The sequence below is a fragment of the Scardinius erythrophthalmus genome, assembly GCF_964197995.2.
Source record: "Scardinius erythrophthalmus genome assembly, chromosome: 5".
Lineage (NCBI taxonomy): Eukaryota > Metazoa > Chordata > Actinopteri > Cypriniformes > Leuciscidae > Scardinius > Scardinius erythrophthalmus.
Genome location: NC_138225.1, coordinates 7,008,300 through 7,027,728, shown reverse-complemented (window position 1 = coordinate 7,027,728; position 19,429 = coordinate 7,008,300). Strand labels below are relative to the sequence as shown.

At 36.2% G+C, this 19,429-nt stretch overlaps 2 protein-coding genes across 5 annotated transcripts in view; both read left to right on the top strand.

The window, feature by feature from the left end:
* On the top strand, positions 1-7,050 carry LOC308690288 (sesquipedalian-1-like). Of its 4 annotated transcripts, none has more exons than XM_081364681.1 (4): positions 1-60; positions 2,927-3,057; positions 3,885-4,629; positions 5,356-7,050. In XM_081364681.1, the coding sequence occupies exons 3-4, from the start codon at positions 3,905-3,907 to the stop codon at positions 5,390-5,392; spliced, it is 762 nt and encodes a 253-aa protein (XP_081220807.1). In that variant the 5' UTR covers positions 1-60; positions 2,927-3,057; positions 3,885-3,904; the 3' UTR covers positions 5,393-7,050. The 4 variants fall into 4 exon arrangements, with proteins under 4 accessions (XP_081220807.1, XP_081220806.1, XP_081220808.1 ...); XM_081364682.1 differs by having other exon boundaries at positions 8-60; positions 5,362-7,044; XM_081364680.1 differs by lacking the exon at positions 5,356-7,050 and having other exon boundaries at positions 4-60; positions 2,922-3,022; positions 3,885-4,819.
* Positions 7,051-9,783: 2,733 nt separating this feature from the next.
* sh2b3 (SH2B adaptor protein 3) overlaps positions 9,784-19,429 on the top strand; it is a 47,769-nt gene continuing 38,123 nt past the window's right edge. The window contains exon 1 of the mRNA XM_081366891.1: positions 9,784-10,097. The gene's annotated coding sequence lies outside the window, so the exon portion shown is untranslated. The remainder of the gene's footprint in view (positions 10,098-19,429) is intronic.

Genomic DNA, 19,429 nt, shown 5'->3' with positions numbered 1-19,429 from the left:
AGGAAAGGAAGAATGAAGGGAGGAAAGCTGTCTGCGGGCGTCCAATAACACACTCAGAAGGCAAGTTAAACACCGATAAATGCTCGAAATGACGTTCAAGCTTTCTCTTCATGAGTTTCTCTATCTTTGTAACGCGGCTTCATCAGCTTTACGCTAGTAACCAGGCTGCTTTTGATGGTTTGTCAAGCAAACTGCTCGAGCTCAGTCGAGAATGACAAAGACTGTATTAAGTCATGTTGATTTCATTTCCACATGTTGTGCTTATTGTGATGGATGATTTCCTTTCTTTACGAGTGTAAATGAGTTTGATTATGTTATATTAGCTTTTTAAACACCTTCTTGGTCGTTGTTAAAGCATGTAGCCTAACTGTCCTGCAGATGTGGTCTGACAGTGTTTCTGCAGCATTCTGATGCGCACTTGAAATGTAGTGTGTATGTCATTTACAGTTTTTGAACGCACATTGGTATAAGACTGCTGTCTGGATAACTCAAACTGCAGTTGTAGGCTGTATTAGCTGGCTGTATCACTAATAACTGTTTGTTTTTACTGCGGCAGAACCGTGGAACAGTATCAGATAGTAATACCATGGTATTTTGATGTATACATACCATGATGTTGAAATGCATGTAGCATGGTGTTTAAATGATATTAAATGCAACTTCCAAGAACACCATTGTAAATACCATGAAACATGTCTAAAACATGATACTACCATGGGGCTTATTGGTTCCTTTTTTGTAAATGTAACATTAATACAAAACAAAACAAAAATACAGTTACCGGATATAATGCTGGTACTTTGACATGGTACTAAAATGGATGTACCATGGTATTAATCATAGTAAATGTCCAAACAACTTTGTTACTTTTAGTATATACAAAGGTACTTCAGAAAATACTTTTGTATGATCTTTATAAAAAGTATTGTGGTAGTGGTAGGGGTGTAACAATATGTGTCACAATATATCGTAATACAAAAATGCAACAATGTGTATCCCACAACAATGTGGGATAGTTCACCCAAAATAAAAATTACCATGTGAGAAAAAATTGAAGTTTTCAGTAGAGATGCACCGATTACAATTTTCTGGGCCGATTCCGATTTCCGATTTTTCATTAAGTTTGACCTGCCGATACCGATTTTAGCCGATTCCGATTTAATTTTTTCTAACCACTTTACAGCACACACAAATATTTATTTTATATCTTTTCTGTAATAGAACATTTTACAATTTGCATAGTTCACACACATCTAAAGTGCAGTGTTGTGGAAGAACCATTTCCTTTTCACATTCAATATCCAATAATTATATATATATATATATATATATATATATATATATATATATATATATATATATATATATATATATAATATATATTTATATTTATATATTTATATATTTAGCAAACGAAACGTCTGTATGAAAACAGGGAATGGCAATAAAATAATAGGCTATATAAATAAAAAATAAAATAAATATAGCCTTGCAGTATAAAGATATTTCTCAAAGCACACACACAGGCCTATTGCAATCACTTGTACAAACTGAATAATAAAACAAGTTTAAATGGGTACATTTTCTATAAATATTAGTCTTTGTTTTCTTTTCTGACATAGCCTACTCCAGTTCTTGTTAAAACACAAATTCTGTGCATTTTGGGCACTTTTTTTGTGAAACCCTATTTAGGCTATTTTCCATCAAAAGTGTGCTTTTCCTTTAATTGAGCGCGAGCAGTGCAGCAAATAGACTCGGCGCCGAAACACGCGCTTCACTGCTCGCGACGCTCCTGCTTGACGCTCGCGCTGCTCCTGTTCCCGTTGTGAATGCACTCATTGATTAACATGCACGCCGAAAATAAATACGCGCTTGCGGTCTGAACGGACGTAATTCACGAGGTTTTCTACATGTGCTCCGTGTGCACGTGTGATGCTGATGTTGCGCGATGTTAATTATGCGGCGCCCGAGTGCATTTGACCGGCATAAAATCGGCATTTGTCAGACTGACCGGCCGGTCGCCGGTTACGGCCGATCACGTGAAAATCGGCCAATTCCGGTCACCAGCCGATCAATCGGTGCATCTCTAGTTTTCAGAGTCAGTTGTACATTAAACTACAATATATTATGTTGAATATAATGTATAATAATGGGGGAGTATTAGTGGGTCCAGATAATGCTTATGTTATGAGTGTTATGTTACCAGTAAAAAGTGGCCTACATTATTTTAAATATATCTAGCCAGTGACAGAATGCAAGCATATTTGTCTAAAATAATTCTGTATTTTCAGGTTCAGAATCATGAATATATTTATTCTGGTGTCACCATTGTCCAAACCTATTCATTTACACCCACAATGTTATATCAAATTTAGTATTTAATCAACAGTACATTTTTTCTTAACCTTTTATTATATGTCTTGGAGTATCGCAATAATATCGTATTGTGAGTTCAGTATCGTGATATGTATCGAATCGTGAAATTAGGGTATCGTTACACCCCTAAGTGGTACCATGGTAAAGTGATGGTATCTGGCATATCAAGGATATATGGTTACGTCCAGGGCTGGAAAAGTCATGAATCTAAAAAAATAAATATTTGGTGTGTGTGTGTGTGTGTGTGTGTGTGTGTGTGTGTACATTACATATATAATATGTGTGTGTGTGTGTGTGTGTGTGTGTGTGTGTGTGTGTGTGTGAATTGTGACTTTTTTTGTCACATGGTTTTGACGCTAGGTCTGATTCATGTATAGTTTAGTCACCCCAGACCCCACACAGACCTTTATTTATGGCACTTGTTTTAAGAAAGAGGAATTTGCTTGTTTTAAACCAGGTCAGATGTGTGAAGTGGAATCAGTGTTCCTTATGACACCTCGGTTGTTGACTTCACTGTGTGTGTGGCTGTTTCTATATTTTTTTAGAGCAGAAATGGGATGGAGATGTTCTACATGTGCTGGTGTTTTGATTGACGGTTGGAAGCAGGCCAAACGTGAAGGCTTCGCTAAAGAGCTTTCATAGAACGGTGAATTTAGATCTCTTACCGTTCAAAAGTTTGTGGTCAGTAAAACATTTTTTTTTTTTTAAGAAATTTATATTTTTATTCAGCAAGGATGTATTAAATTGATCAAAAGTGACAGTAAAGATTTTTATAATGTTACTCAAGTTTTTTTTATTATTTTTAAAAAAGTGCTGTTCTTTTGAACTTTCTATCCATCAAAGAATTATGAAAAAAACTTATTGTGGATCCCACAAAAAAATATTAGTCACAAATGTTTTTGACTGATAATAATAAGAAATGTTTCTTGTCTTGAGCAGCAAATCCGCATATTAGAATGATTTCTGAGGGATCATGTGACAGTGAAAACTGTAGTAATGAGTAACTGAGTAATGATGCTGAAAATTCAGCTCACCATCACAGGAATAAATTACATTTGAAAATATAATAATTATATATATAATCATATATATATATATATGCCTATATTTATTTTAGTAACATTTCACAAATTACTGCTTTTACTGCAACATTAAAAAACAGACCCCAAACTTTGAACAATAGTGTGTTTTCATTCTTTTCATCACTTTTATTCACATTTTTAAAATATTATATATATTGGATTGGATATAAAATATTGCAAAACACATCTAATCAGTTTTTAAGAAAGCTAATAGCCAAATAAAAGTGCAGTGAAATCATTGTTATATATATTGACTGATAAATAACATGCAGAACAATTTTTTTTAATTATTATTTAACTTTTTTACGCAATATGATAAGTAGAAAATTGGGTTAAATCAATATTATTAACTGTTTAATATTATCAGTCTATCTCTACTGTAAATGTTTGTACTGTAAACACAGTTTTTATTCATTTCTGTTTCAGAGACGGGTGTCCTCGCCATCATGAAGTTGAACGAGAGGAGCGTGGCGCATTATGCCACATGCAACTCTCCTCCAGACAAGACAGGCTTCCTCTTTAAGAAAGGGGAACGGAACACGGCGTACCATCGGCGCTGGTTTATCCTGAAGGGCAACATGCTGTTCTACTTCGAGGAGAAGGAAAGTCGAGAGCCCATTGGCGTCATCGTCCTGGAAGGCTGTACGGTGGAGCTCTGTGAGTCCGAATCCGAAGAGTTCGCCTTCGCCGTCAAATTCGACTGCTTCAAAGCGAGGGTGTACAAGATGGCTGCGGAGAGCCAGGCCGCGATGGAATCGTGGGTCAAGGCTCTGTCCCGAGCCAGTTTCGATTACATGCGCCTGGTTGTGAAGGAGCTGGAGAGGCAGCTGGAGGAGGTACAAGAAGCGAGATCGTTACAAGCCAAAAGCAAGGCGAAGAAACACCAGGGGGCAGAAGCGGGCACTCGAACCTCCAACCCGTCCCTACAGAACACTGCCATAACGGGGCCTTCGCAGGAGGGGCTGTCTAGCAGAGAAAACGGGGTGTCTTGGAGTAAACACACCAGTTCGGCAAACGGTGTCAGCGAGGGTTGTGCCTGGGACGGGGACTGCAGCGCGAGGGCAAGTGGAGTCAGACCACCTCCGGTGCCTCCGCGGAGGAAGACCAACGGCGGGTCGCTCGAGAGCCCCGTCTCCCCCGGCACGGCCTGCTTCTCCAAACTACATGAGTGGTACGGCAAAGAGGTGGCTGAACTGAGAACAGAATGGCTGCAGAGTAAATGAACGAAGCTGGACGTCTGCAAGAGACTCAACATATATGCAGCCGCACACATACCATACTTAGTGCAATCGTGGTTTAAAGGGATAGTTCACCTAAAAATTTAAATTCTGTCGTTAATTACTCGCCCTCGTGTCGTTCAAAACCCGTAAGACTTTCGTTCATCTTCGGAACACAAATGAAGGTATTTTTGATGAAATTTTAAGAGATTCCTGTCCCTCCATTGACATCTACGCAACTGACACTTTGATGCTTCAAAAAGTTCATAATATTTTAAACTAATCCATATGAATTGAGCGGTTTAGTCCAAATTTTCTGAAGAGACTCGATCGCTTTATATGATAAACAGATTGAATTTAGGTTTTTATTCACATAAATATTGATCAGCGAACATAAACAGAAGCTCAACCGAACTGATTACCACAACTGATTTGTGCATTGAATGTTTATATTATGTGAATAAAAGCCTAAATTAAATCTGTTCATCATTTAAAGGGATCGTGAACTGCTCAATTCATATGGATTAGTTTTACGATCTCTTTATGAACTTTTTGAGGCAGCAAAGAGTCAGTTGCGTAGCTGTCAATAGAGAGACAGAAAGATCTCAGATTTCATCAAAAAGATCTTCATTTGTGTTCCGAAGATCAACAAAAGTCTTACGGGTTTGGAACGACATGAGGGCGAGTAATAATGTCAGAATTAAAAATTTTGGGTGAACTATCCATTTAAGATATAATAGGTCAAATTCATCTAAAACCAGTGAGAGCATCAAAATGAAAATCACTTGTCCACTGTTACTGGTAATTTTTTTTTTATATATATAAAACAAGACCAAGCCATTTTTTAAAGAAACATTCTGTCATTGTTTACTCAACCTCATGTTACATTTCACAACTGTGAGAAAAATCAAGTTCATTTCTTTTTTTAAATAAGCACCAATATGACAAAATAAACCACAATATTTACCCAAATATAGTTTTACTAATACATTAAAGACATTGCACATTGACCTGTTGAGGGTTGACCTAAATTAATCTTTCAATCAATTCATTGGGACACAGTTTGAACTCATTTTAACTTTTTGCAATTTTTGCTTCTGAAGTTTAATTCAGAAATGCTATTAAAATCATCTTAACCTAATGACCCACACAAGTTGTGAGACAAGGATTACAGTCTGTTTTTTGACTTAAAATAAAGACTTAATATGTGTGACTTTAAAAGAGTTTGATTTGGTGCAAAGGTTGTACAGACTACATTTACATTTATTTTCAGGACATTCTGCCAAACTTCTTTGTTTGTGTTCATGAAAGCAAGACAGTGTGGGTTTGGAACGACATAGGAATGAGTAAATGATGACGGCGTTTTCTTTTTTAGATGAACTGTAAAGTCTCGTACTTAGCTTCATGTTGGGGTTTTCCTAGAAACTCATGTTGAAGTGGCTTGCCAGTTCTTATTTTATTTTTAAATTGACGTCTTACTTGTTGAACAACACTGTGAATCCTTTTTCACAATGTTGGTCTTGATAAAAAATAGAATAGCGGTACAATATGTGTTTTCAGAATCAAAATCATCTTGAATGTTAAATATTACAGTGCCAAAGCTGGTCTATGGTCATTTGTAATATTTTTTCAATATTATGTAGCAACAAAATTAACAAAAGCAAGTTTTTTATTGTGCATTTTAGGATGTCTACAATCGAACCCGCCAAAAACAGAATTGCCAAAATGATATCTAACTTTAAAGTATGTAAAAGTGTCTGAGACAATGAAGTTATCTAATTAGACAGCTAACGTGTAATCTTCGGCCAATGGATCTTTTTTCCAAGCAATGTTATTAATTTTTATGCTAAGCCTTGCTATGCTTAATTATATATTATCATACTTGCCAATTAGCTTGTGAATGCTTTGCCTTGCTTTTTAAAACGGACCAATTATAGTCATCATACTGTGACCAACATTTAATTCATTAATACATTAATTTAATACAATACACACAGCTCTCGAATTTATTTATGGCTTTTTCAAAATGCATTTTTTAATGGTACGAATTGTGTGCAATCCTGTAATCATATCTGGGGAGGTATTGCCTACAGTAACACTAAATAGGGTCCTTGACTGGTCAACCACAGTGCCTTCAGATTTCATATAAAACACTGTGTTAGAATCCAAAATAAAATGGGAATAAAATAAATGGGAAACAGTTTGTGTATTAACACGGTCCGTACTGCAATACCGTGAAAATAAAAGCTGAAGCTGTATTGCAATAACCAGTGTGTCAAAACAGGCACTGAAATGACATTGGGTAAAATATTTAATTTGAAGGAAACAAGAATGTAATTTTTTTTAAGGAGTCAAATAAAGATGAGCATCGAGATAAAATATGTATTTTATTTGTGTGTGTTTTTTTTCTTCAAAAAAAAAATGTGTACTCGCACAATTTCACCACAAGATGGCTCAGCATTGCTTTGTATTGGTGAGTGGTTCATTTTCTGAAAGACAGAGGGGTTCATTCACTGATCCCGTGTCATTGCGTTAGTTAGAAATGTCCGTGTATGGAGAATGTATTGAATTTTTATTTGGTGGATGGTTTCTAAAATTCAATGCTCTTGACTTTTTTGTGCATAATAAGAAATAAACTATGAAACATACACTTTTACATTTATATATGCCCTTCGTGGCCTTTTCAAGGACATGGAAGTAAAGATTAAGTTTCGTGGGCATTGTTACTACTGTGGAAAGTTTTTTCTACACTGAATGAAGATTTCATTGCTTTTTCTTAACAACCTGACAATTTCATATTTCTCACAGCTAGTAACACGCTTTTAATGGACCACACACATTTGACAGCGGAAACTACAAAATATATCATGTGAAGCCACAAAGAAAGCATTGAACCTGAAGCTTTTTTTTAAATAAAAGTCCCAAAGCACCACATTAAAGACCCACTGAAGTAGCTTGAAACGCGTGTTGATGTTACTTCTACTGAAACAGGAAGAAAGGGCTGGAAATATCGAACAGTTTTTAAAATAGCCAATAGTGTTTTGTTTATATCACAGCTCGGTCAAAGCCGTTGAGCTCGTTATAGCCGCAGTTTCCTCCTAATCTCCATACTACTTTAAAATATATCATTCTGAGCAGAATTCAAATGGGTCCGGTATGTTTTCTGGTCTGTGCCGACTCGCGCAAGTGTACTTGGTGCCATTCACCATGTAGGAAATAGTAAATGTGTGAACAAGTGAACAATATATAATATATAATCAGCGTCTATTTATAATGTAGGGGGCGGAGCTTCAGATTCAAGAGAGCTTTTGATTGGACAGAAAATCTGATGAGAAGCTGAATTGCAGAGAGATGTCATCAAAATCAATTATCCATATTTTTGGAAGTTTTGAATGCTTATACCTTCTAAATGTGATTTTTGATTGTTTTGGATCACACTTGCTTATAGGTAACAGTAAGGCTAACATATTCATACTAAAAGCCAAAAAAACTTGATTTTATTGGGACTTTAAATTAGGGAGTTGACATGACGTTAAATAGTTAGTCATATAGAGTTATCCAGTGTGACATATTTTTACAACATTTATAATCATATTATATCATAATATATATATATATATATATATATATATATATATATATATATATATATATATATATATATATATATATATATATATACATATATTAGGGCTGTCAAAAGATTAATCGCGATTAATCGCATCCAAAATAAAAGTTCGTTTTTAATAATATATGTGTGTGTACTGTGTATAATTAAATTTGTATATATAAATACACACACATGCATGTATATATTTAAGAAAAATGTGTTATTTATATATAAAAAAATATATATTTATATATAATATAAACTATATAAATATATATACAGTATATGTATGCAAATATTTCTTAAATATATACATGCATGTGTGTGTATTTATATATATACAAAATAATTCTACACAGTACATAGGGTCCCCCTATGAAAAGAAAATATATTTCCCTATATATGAATGATCAATATATTAAATGGTTTAACAGTATATTTGAAAATATACAGAATAATATATTGTGTTAATATTACAATATATTGAATAATACATTAAAAAAAATCATATATTTAAAAACGTGAGACAATATATTTACTAATATATCATAATGTATGTAATTTTATATTCAGTAATACACTTCATAATATATATAGCAGCTACAGGGATTAAAGTTCTCAGTCGCTACGAGAGTATACGACGGATTTCCGTCAATATCAGGGTTCCCCCTGTCCTTATGTCTTAAATTCACTTTTCATAATTTGGCTGTAAATATTCTTACATTTCTCAAAGAGTGTAATAAATGTCTTAATTTTAGTTTGATGGGAAGGACGAGGTGTAGGCTATTCACCCTGCTCATGGGGGATGTGATCAAAGCCTGGAGTGGATGCAAAAGCATGTTCCTCTCTCCACTCTAAGCGTTCTGCTATCACTCCGCTCCTGATCCACTCCAGGTTTTTCCAGTCCCTCTCACGGAAAAACTGCTCCGTGTTCTCTCATTTGAAAGAAAGTTACAGAAAACAACTTCTACAAACAATTTTAATTTGCCAACAGTTAATAATAATAAATAAAAGTGCATGACGTGCAAATCAGATAACAATCAATAGCAATATAAACATGTTTAGTCAGGGCATCACTCCCGAACCGGCATCAACACTCCATTTTCAACATCTGCTTCCTCCTCCACACCACAGACACGTCTTTTTGCCGTCTGTGTCTGGCGTGATTTAACTTCTCCCCAGTTGTCCCATGAAAACCTGCAAAGCACGGCCTGCGTTGTAAGATATCTACGACCGGACTCTCGTAGACTCGTAAATTACACGGACTTCATCCTCCGTGAAGTGCTTACTACACAAAAAAAGTGCCCAAATCCAGCGCTTTTTCAACATTTCGTCACAAGGAAAGCTGTGAAATTATAAATAGGGTTGTTTCTTCTATGAGTGCAAACATAAAAAGGTACGCAGCAGGACTGGCCGCTTTTAGTCTCCGCATTTGTCCTCCGACTGCTACTGCTAGCGCTTTCACCGTAAAAGAGTTTACCCTACTTCCGGTCTCGGCGGCCATTTTTGTGAAAATAGGCCTAATGCCTAATGCATGAGAAGGTTACAAAAACTACACGAATGGCTTTGCACACGAAATGGGGCTTTTATTTTGCCGGAAGCTCAGTGCGTCTCGCCACATCAAGGATTTTTCGTCGCTTGTTGTCGCTGTGTCCATGGAAAGTTTGTGTGTGTGTGTGTGTGTGTGTGTGTGTGTGTGTGTGTGTGTGTGTGTGTGTGTGTGTGTTTTTTTTCCTTCCTGAAAGTTTCCGCAGGACTGTTGTTGCGCGCATCCAACATGACAGAGAGAGTAACGGACACCACGGCTGGCAGGCAAGTCATGTTTAATCATTACCATAGCTCTCTCTTCTTGTAAGTTAAGATGTTTAATAGGATTCTGCAAATTATTAACAGTTCGTGCTATATATCCTGACATTTTTGGCCAGAAGTTTCTTGGTCAGTGCAGATAACGCAGAACGTGAGAGTTTGAGTCGAGGAGGGGGGGTCTCCCGTTTCTGCTCTCCGACAGTTGTACTGACACCGCAGTAATTATTATGAAAGTTTCATATAACTCATATATTGGCTATTGAGGTTATGCGATGCTATCTTCCCTTTCAAAGTTTACTGCAAAGTTATAATGAACTTGTCACGCGCAGAAGAAAGTTTAAAGGGATCACGCAGTTTCACAGCGCGTGCCTGGCTCGGTACGAAAGATACGTGAATTGCGTACGGATTCTTAGAATTTGCGTCATTTCGAACTGGCAATTAAAGAAAGCAGCGCAAAATTATTACGATAATTTGACAAGATTAAACTGCTGGTGCTCATGCGTTCACACACCCGCTTACAAGTTTCTTAATGACATCGAATTAAGTCCAGTGATTACGTAATTTTTGTTACACAACATATACATTATTATTACTAATTATAAGAATGTGGTACGAGCTAATTTCCATACTCAGGCTCGTGTATACAAATGTATTTGTGGAAACACCGCTTTTACTTTAGTTATGATGTATTTTATTATTATTATTATTATTATTATTAATAATAATATGCCATTGTCATTTGCATATACATGTGAAATGGGCTCGTGAACATGTGTATGCAAATGAGTGTATGCCAGATGTGCTTTTCACTAGAACAAGCGACCGGAAATCCTGCCTGTACTTTAGTTTATAATGTATTTTTAATAATAACAATAATAATGTGCCATGCTCATTTGCATACACATGTAAAATGAGCTCGTAAACATGTGTATGCAAATGTAAAATATGCAATATGCAAAATAATAATTATTTTGTATATATACATACACACACACATTTAAGAAATATTTGCATGAATGTATGTATGTATGTATATATATATAATTTATATTATATATTTTCTTATTATTATTTTTTAAATATTTGATATAAAAAACACATTTTTCTACATGCATGTGTATGTATTTATATATACAAAATAATTTTACACAGTACACATATATGATGTAAACACAAACTTTTATTTTGGATACGATTAATTGCTATTATCTCACAGCCCTAGAACTATTTTGACCAATATTTTTTTAAAGATGCATAATACATATACACATAGACATATATACATAGACACATTTACATATACACATATATATACATATACATTTTAATTGACTTCTTTATGTTTTGTTGGTGTGATCAGGGTCTAAAACTAACTGTTGGCCTGTATTAACTTGCTGAAAATATTTCTTACAGCCCACGAAACTGTATTTAGCATATATTTGTAACCTTGTGACAGTGGAGCCATTGAGCTTCCTTAAAAAGAGCTGGTTGTGTCAAGCAGCAGATAAATAAATAACCAAATTAACATGTATGGCATTATATTTTCTAATGTTTATTTATTTCTATAAAATGCTTATTACTCTCGTTTGGACTTTGGTGAGTGTTAAATATTTACCTTGGGTGTGATATTTATAACATGCATCAGTTCAGTTGTGGTTTTCTGTGCATCTCTGTGTATTATATTGACATGAATTTCACACATAGCTCAGAGCACATTCGAAAACTTTTCAATGTATGAGTATAGAGAAGCGCTGATGCCAACATGTGCATGTTCATATATAGAACAGGAGATTCTGTTGCATCATGCGTTCGTCTCAAGCTGTAAGAGTCCCCGTTCCCACACTCGCTCGCCCCTGAACTCCTACCCTTACATGGGGGAACAGTGTGTCGAGATGTGACTGCGTGATATGGTCGAAGGAGCCTTAAACACTCAAAGCAGCGTGCTACTTGTGCATGTGTGTGTGTGCACACGTGTGTGTACATGCACTTCCTTTTGATCAACCTCCTTCAGGTTCTGCAGCCTCATAAAAGGGCGCAAAGCCATACTTTAATGCATGTTTTCTGCCCCGCATCAGCGCTTCTGTCTGGTTTTTGTGCATGCTAGTGTCAGGGAGAGATAGAACGACTATTGAATGGGCTTGTGCAAACAGGACAGGGGATGAATTACAAGGTTGCATTGTATCTTGTTGCGGTCGAGTCAAGAATGCTGTCATTGTGTGTTCTGAGACACTGAATATTTGTCTAGCAGATGCACAGACATCGTTGAGTGCCATTGAGGTGTTGAAATGTGTTTTTGCTTATTTGAAGACATACTTTTGGAATGACCCCCACAAAGCATGCATTACTAGTGCTCTGTGCTAACACACCTCTGCCCCCCCAGCACTATTGGTCACACTTAGAATTAGGGGTTTGTTAAAAAATTTGGTGTGTTACTTATGGGAGTTTGTGCTATGAACCTCAACTCAATTCTAAGCAATCAGAATTACAATTTTTATATGGTGGATGATAAAACTTACATGGAAGGAGGAAGCTGAGGCATATCTAGGGACCATGGGCCGGATTCATGAAAGTCTTTTTAAGATCCTTAAGAAATCTTCTTAAATAATTTTATTAAGAATGTCTTATTTGTTGAAAATATGCAATATTCTTAAAGGTAGGGTAGGCAATTTCAGAGAGGCTAGCAATAGCAAGCTAGCTTTGAAAGCATAGATCCCACCCTCCCTTCAGAGCGTCTCCAAAGCCACGCCTCCTTCAAAACACACACAGCAGAGTCTGCAAAGTTAAATTACCTCATGTCTCAAAGCACATAACATTACAATAATAATTAACATAAACAACTTACAGAGCTCTAGTTGTACCACCTGACTGCTGCAGATTCATTTCGGTGTTGATAGTGTTGACCAAGCGTGCGGCACAAGTGCTGAAAAGTGAAGCTTCAAATAAATCTTTTTTAAAGATGTTGTCTGTCATTTTAGGTAGTTTTTATCACACTGCTTTAAGTTCAAGTGTTCGTTTTTTAAAATAAGTTTGATCTTAGTTCGTTATTTGATGCTATAAAAATGGGAATGTGATGTCATGATTGACAGCTGTGTGATTGACAGCTTTTCTAAACAAAGTAGTCACCAAGGCACCAACGGACTTTATTTATTTATTTATTTATTTATTTTCGGTAGGAGATTAGAGCTTCAACCAGGGCTCCCACGGGTCATGGAATTTCTGGAATGTCATGGAATTTTAAAAGGTCTATTCCAGACATTGAAAGTCAGGGAATTTTATATATTTTTTGTGCAAGTCATGGAATATCAGGGAATTTAGTTTGTTGCTTTAAATTTTAGTTTCCATTTATCAAAATGTATTTTTTCTATACCGATTTTTTTATCGTGCTGTTTCACACATCTTTCTACGGAACCCCTGAGGGGACCTTTGCAAAAAAAGAATAATACGGACTTTCACATGCGCACAAGAAACTTTTGCGTGCGTATGAGAAAGTTTTGCGTGCGCACGCGTTACAATTTCCGGTTTGGTTATAGTGTCATTACTACAAATGTGGGAAAAGGGATGAGATGAGAGTGTGCTTGGAGCATACCTCCAGAGATTTGACTTATTATAGGGAGGTTGTTTGTGGACTGTGCTTTACTGTAAGAAAAAAAGCATGAATATCACATAGGCTAAATGAATATTAGGTCCCACATCATGGATTACATAATCAGAGAGTAGCCTATTTCTTTTCGTTTTGAATTGTTTCGTTTAAAGACATTCCAAGCTATCTTCAGATGTATTTCTCATGTATGTGAGGCATACACCGAGTTTCGGTTAATTTATGATGAGATAGGCTCCAGTTGACGTGCAATGCAAGTGACCACGGCGCGCCTCCATGATTATATTGTCTGCTATATATTTGCTTCTCATTTATTAAATACAGGCAATTGGTTGATGAAAAATGTTTTAAAATTAAAATACAATTTATACAAAACAAAATTCACTTTAAAGAAAGGCTTTCTACAAAACAAAACAGCTTGGTGCTCCGCAAAACAGCAGCCTGTTTTGCCGTTCATTATAGGTCATGGAAATTCATCTTTTTAGTCAATGAAAGTCAGGGAAAAGTCAGGGAATTTGACATTTGGTTTAGAGTGGGAACCCTGTTCAACGTTAATTTCTACATGTCCACTACTGTTTATTTCACACGGTAAACTTTGTACTAACCGTTTCTGTGGGAGTGAGGGCGGGACCTTTATATCGCGGCTTTACTTCCGGCTCACTACTGCGCTGAATCTGGTCTCGCGTTGATTACTGCGCAGAAGCAGGTCCCAGATCTGCGCAAGATGTCAGTGCCATATTAGGACTTTGGCGGCTTCACTTTTTACCAATGGAAGAGAGTGAAGGGGCGTCGTCCATCTTTTTTTACAGTCTATGGTGTTGACATTGAAATGCTTAAATCAGAGTCTGAGGATGTGAACAGCTCTGGGTAGAATGTCACGGGTTGCCATCTTGTAATTACAGTTACGACCCTGCGTAAACGCAGCATAAGCTTATTGTTCTGGTTCACAACGAAATGTAAAAGGTTGCTGCTGTTTGTTTTTGGTGCTCGGTGCCTCTAGAGACTTGGGGTTTGGCACTTGTGATTTGGGCCTGCAAGCAACCAATCAGATCACCCTAGTAACCACCTAGCAACTGCATGGCAACTATCTAGCATTGTGTCTGTGATTTTTGCACAGGCAAACTTAACATATTCTATTAGAAAATGTAATATTTTGCTGTGTATAGCTGGCTTTAAGGATAACCCTCAGTGTTGTCGATGCCAGAGAGAGGTGTCATAGAGAATGCTCAGAAGTCCAGTATTTAAGTCAGAATTGCGAGTTTAGATATATCAAGCAATTCTCAGAAAAAAAGCAGAATTGCGGGTTTATATCACGCAATTCTCAGAAAGAAATCTGAATTGCAAGTTTGTCATGCAATTCTGAGAAAAAAGTTTTTATTCAGTTTTGGTAATAAGCCTTCATAGAGCTGCATCATGTTGGGCAGACGTGTGATTGTGTAAAGCTTGAATTCTTACGCAAGGCCTCCGTTTTATGAGTGGCTTTCTGATTTAGGGCAGGTGGCATCCCTTGAAGAACTCTCCATAGTCTGCAAGGTAAGATTGATATTTATTTTGATAAATGGTGATTTTTTTTTTACATTTCTGTAATCCACAGTAGTAGCAACATGTGGTGAGACAAAAATAGTGGTCATGGTCAATATAATATAGCTCCTAGTATGAACTTATGGTGTTGGCAACACCCCTGCCCTCCTTTTTTATTTTACTTACTTATTTATAACCATTTTATTGACTAACTCTTTTGATTTATGTATGTTTTTGTTTTAGTGGTTGTTTATGTCAAGTACATGAGTTTTTTTTTTTTTTCTTGTTTGCGAATAAGAAAATCAATAAAGTACAAATCATTTTTTTAAGAAGTAATATTTTAATTTAAATTACTACTCTGAAATGTAAAATTGTAAAAAAAAATCTATATATATTAAAATATATATCATAATATATAATTAATATATTTAAAAATATATAATATGTATTTTTCTGTATTTCTGAGCACAATATGTGTGAGAATAAATGGTGGGTATAAACAATGTCTTGACCATGTGGCCAGCTAGGTCAACGGAAATGTGACATGAATGCACACATACGCAATGGAGGGGAAAACAATCCCAAGAGCCCCTTCTTTTTTGTATCCTGCTGCTCTGGCTGTTTGCAAACCATTCTTTCCATGTTGACTGCTTTGATTTAAATGGTAAAAAAGCTAATTAAATGAATGAATTAATCAAATCATTCGCAAAACATTTACTAACGATTAATCGACTAATCGGCGATTATTTGATCGATTATTCAGCTTTTGCAGTTGTTTGCAATATTTATTTATACATATTCTAACTATCAAATAAAACAAGGAAATCAATTCAAATGAATAGACCAATCTCCGTCAGGTTTTCTATCCTTCTCTGAAGTCATCAATAGTTCAACTGCAACAATGACTGGTACTTTATTTTTATTAAGGTGGGGCATTGACACAAGTTTTCTATTCATAAGCTTGCGACTCAATTCCGGTTCAATATCGATTAATTTGGATATCAGATATCAGTAAGTTGTACTGTATCTTTCAACATACCTTCTGATGGTCATTCATGTTTATTTCGTGCTATAACTAGTAGTAAAGAGGAAGAAGAGATGATCATTTATTGTTTGAATTTCATAGTAAAATGGGCAGAATTTAAAAGCTGACACTTTTTCATTTCAAAAGTACCTCGCTCTGTCTTATCTGTCGGCTCGTTGTAAGTGTCCCCTGAAATATATCTTCCCTGCGATATGTTAAACTGTCCCGCACTCTTCTAGTTCGGCTTCATTCGTCTTGCTGTTTTTTAATCCTTTGCTTTTAAGTCGTTCTGTCAAGTTAAAAGTAGTTCTCGCTCTGTTGGATTTGGTTTTATTCTGGTATTTTCATTTGCAAGAATGTGGCGATACCCGTTTTAAGTTTGGTGAGGTTAGTTGTATGAGGACTCGCAAAAAGATGAAGTTGGTACTTCAAACGTGAATTGCTCAGATGGCCAGTTTTGGAAGGGATATTCTTTATTATGGAGTAATGTATGAATCGGGGGGGCATTATTAATTGAGTAAATGTTGTATTGTTGTTATTTCTTGTTTATCTGCATTAAATGAATGTGTTAAATTGAAAGCTGTAATTCAAAAGTAAGCATGTGTCCCTTTTCTTTAGTAATTTCGTCACATGACGTCGTCCCCTCTTTGACATCTTAAGTTTTGCTTTAGCTACCATACCTTTCACGCCTAAACCTTGAAGTCAAAGTTCATATCTGCATGTGAACAGTGTTTGTGTATGTGTGTGTGTGTGAATAAGTAAGTGGTCACTAAGGCAGGGCAGGGTTTCCTGTCTCTGTGAATAAGCCCACTGCCTGTCTGCTTCCCGCACACTTTATTTTTGTGTCTCATTCTAAAGAAGTTCTCATGCTTGTGCGAAGTGTTTGTTCCGTGTTGTTTGCACGCTCGTCAAGTCATAAGGAGGAAGCTGGCACGAGGTTTGCGATTTCTCTGATTCAGCAAAATTACGTGTATGAAATCAGTTTCTGAGAGTCGGTATCATCTGGGCACTGCTTTTATTATCATGACCCTACACTACAGGAAGCTCTCTGTGTGTGTCGAGCTTCCAAAGACCCCAGCCGGGGAATTAGAGGTTGCAAATGTAATGGACTTAAAGTCGCATTGGAAAACAAAGCTCGGAAATTACAGAGCACCAAGTGTTTGACTTGAATGATGATTCTGAGCTGTGTGTGTTTGATTTGGTTAATGTTAATGGAGCAGTTGATTTGTAGCGGTTCATAATATCTGTTAAACTAAACTTACACAGTCATCAACTTAGATTTAATATTTCATATTAGCAGCTTGAATCAAAATGTAACTAATTTTTTATTTAAAATGTATTTTTCATCAGAAATTTCAAAACAATGTATAGTTTTGTGAAACGATTACAGTGGAATTGATACTGTTGTTTATCTTGGTAAATTCATGATTTTTCATACACTTAAATTAATTATCCCCATGTTTTCTTTTGTGCTGAAAAGTTGTTTATGAAATACCAGCAAGTAACGTTACTTTTAGGTAACGTTAACGGTAGTAGGCATTCGCAGGGCTCGCAAAATCGCTAGCCCGACGTCCCGGGGCTATTGTGTTTTCCAGTCGGGCTACCAAAATTCTAACCGGCCTGAAATAACACAACTCATAACATTATCTGAAATAGTGTTCGCTTCAGTCTTGTTATAATCAGATTCAGCGCGTTCTTCATCTTCAATCCGCTGCGGCACGGAGCAGAGCGCACGTCAGAAACAGAGGTCTGTGTGTGTGTGTGTGTGTTCATCTGAGCCTCATTGGTCTGTCACTGCTCGTCAATGTCAGAATATTTGAGACGACCAATCAAATCAAAGTAGGCGGGATTTATATTCGCAGAAGCTGCTGAGCGCGAGTTTGAGCAGAGTTTACGGTCAAGTGCGAGATAAGATGTAAGTAGCTAAACTAAACATTACACATTTGACAGTTTTTTTAGATCACAAATGTGAAACGAATGACAAAAATAATCAGGCAAACGAATATATTTTTGTCGAATTTCGCCATTTTGAACTGAAAATAGGCCTATGTAACGTGACTCATGTACGTTAATGTAATAATTAGTTTACTGTCATTGTGAGGGGACAAGACACATTAACAAAGCCGTTTTCATCATGTTAGGTACAAGAATAATAATGAATGTGTACATGTTGAGAATTAATATAATACAATTTGTAGCCTTCAGTAAATTAAAAATGTTCAGCTTTAGGAGGGGAAGAGACAGGGCAAGATGAGGAGACTGAGAGAAAAAGAGAGAGTGATGGATAAGAAGTGAGACAAATAATCTGCCCGCTGACATGGTTTTAAAGCTATTTCTTATCCTTTTTTTGTCCTTCAAACGTCTTGAAATGCACATATCAGAGAAATAAAAAAAAAATTAACCCCCTAACAACCTTAAATGTAGGACCTCTTTGGTTATAAAGCCCTGTCTTCGGCCCTGTATTAGGAATAAGATCAATAATGAATGTGTGCATATTGTGAATGAATTTAATAAACTTAGTTAGGCTACCTAGCTTTCCTAGTAGCTTTCAGTAAATGAATGCATCTGAGAAAATTATTCATAAATCAACCTATCAGTTGACCCTGTGTTTACCTTCTTCACTGACAGACAAAAATGAAAAGCCTATATCAGTCAAAGCTTAGCTTTAGGAGGAGAAGAGACAGAGCAAGAGAAAAACAAAGAGAAAAAGAGTGTGATGCTGATGAGAAGAGAAAAATAATCAGCTGCGTGACATGGTTTTAAAAATAATTTTTTTGGCCTTCAAAACATCTTAAAATGCACATATGTAGATCAGAGAAATCAAAAAATGTTCCCCCGAACTAGCCTACCTCACATTCGGGACCTCAGTGATGATTAAACCCTGCCATCTGCATGTTAATGAAACTAGTTAATAGTGAGCATTAGACCCTAAACTAAAGTGTTACCTTTTTTTAAATTTTTATCATACCCTCATTGGGGGCTGATTCATTTCGGACTACCAAAATCTGAAGAGTGCCTGCCCGAAGGGCTACCAGCGATTTTTAAATTTTGCGAGCCCTGCATTGCATGATTAGATTTAACCTTACAAAGCCCTTTAAAACACCATAGCAACTATTGCAACAACTAAAATCAGGATACCTTAGCAACCACATAGCAATGCCATGGCAACCAACCACAAAAGCCAATCATGGTTGT

What these genes read in the sequence shown, in the direction of transcription:
- LOC308690288 (XM_081364680.1), top strand. Translation starts at nt 3,905, where the DNA reads ATGAAGTTGAACGAGAGGAGCGTGGCGCATTATGCCACATGCAACTCT.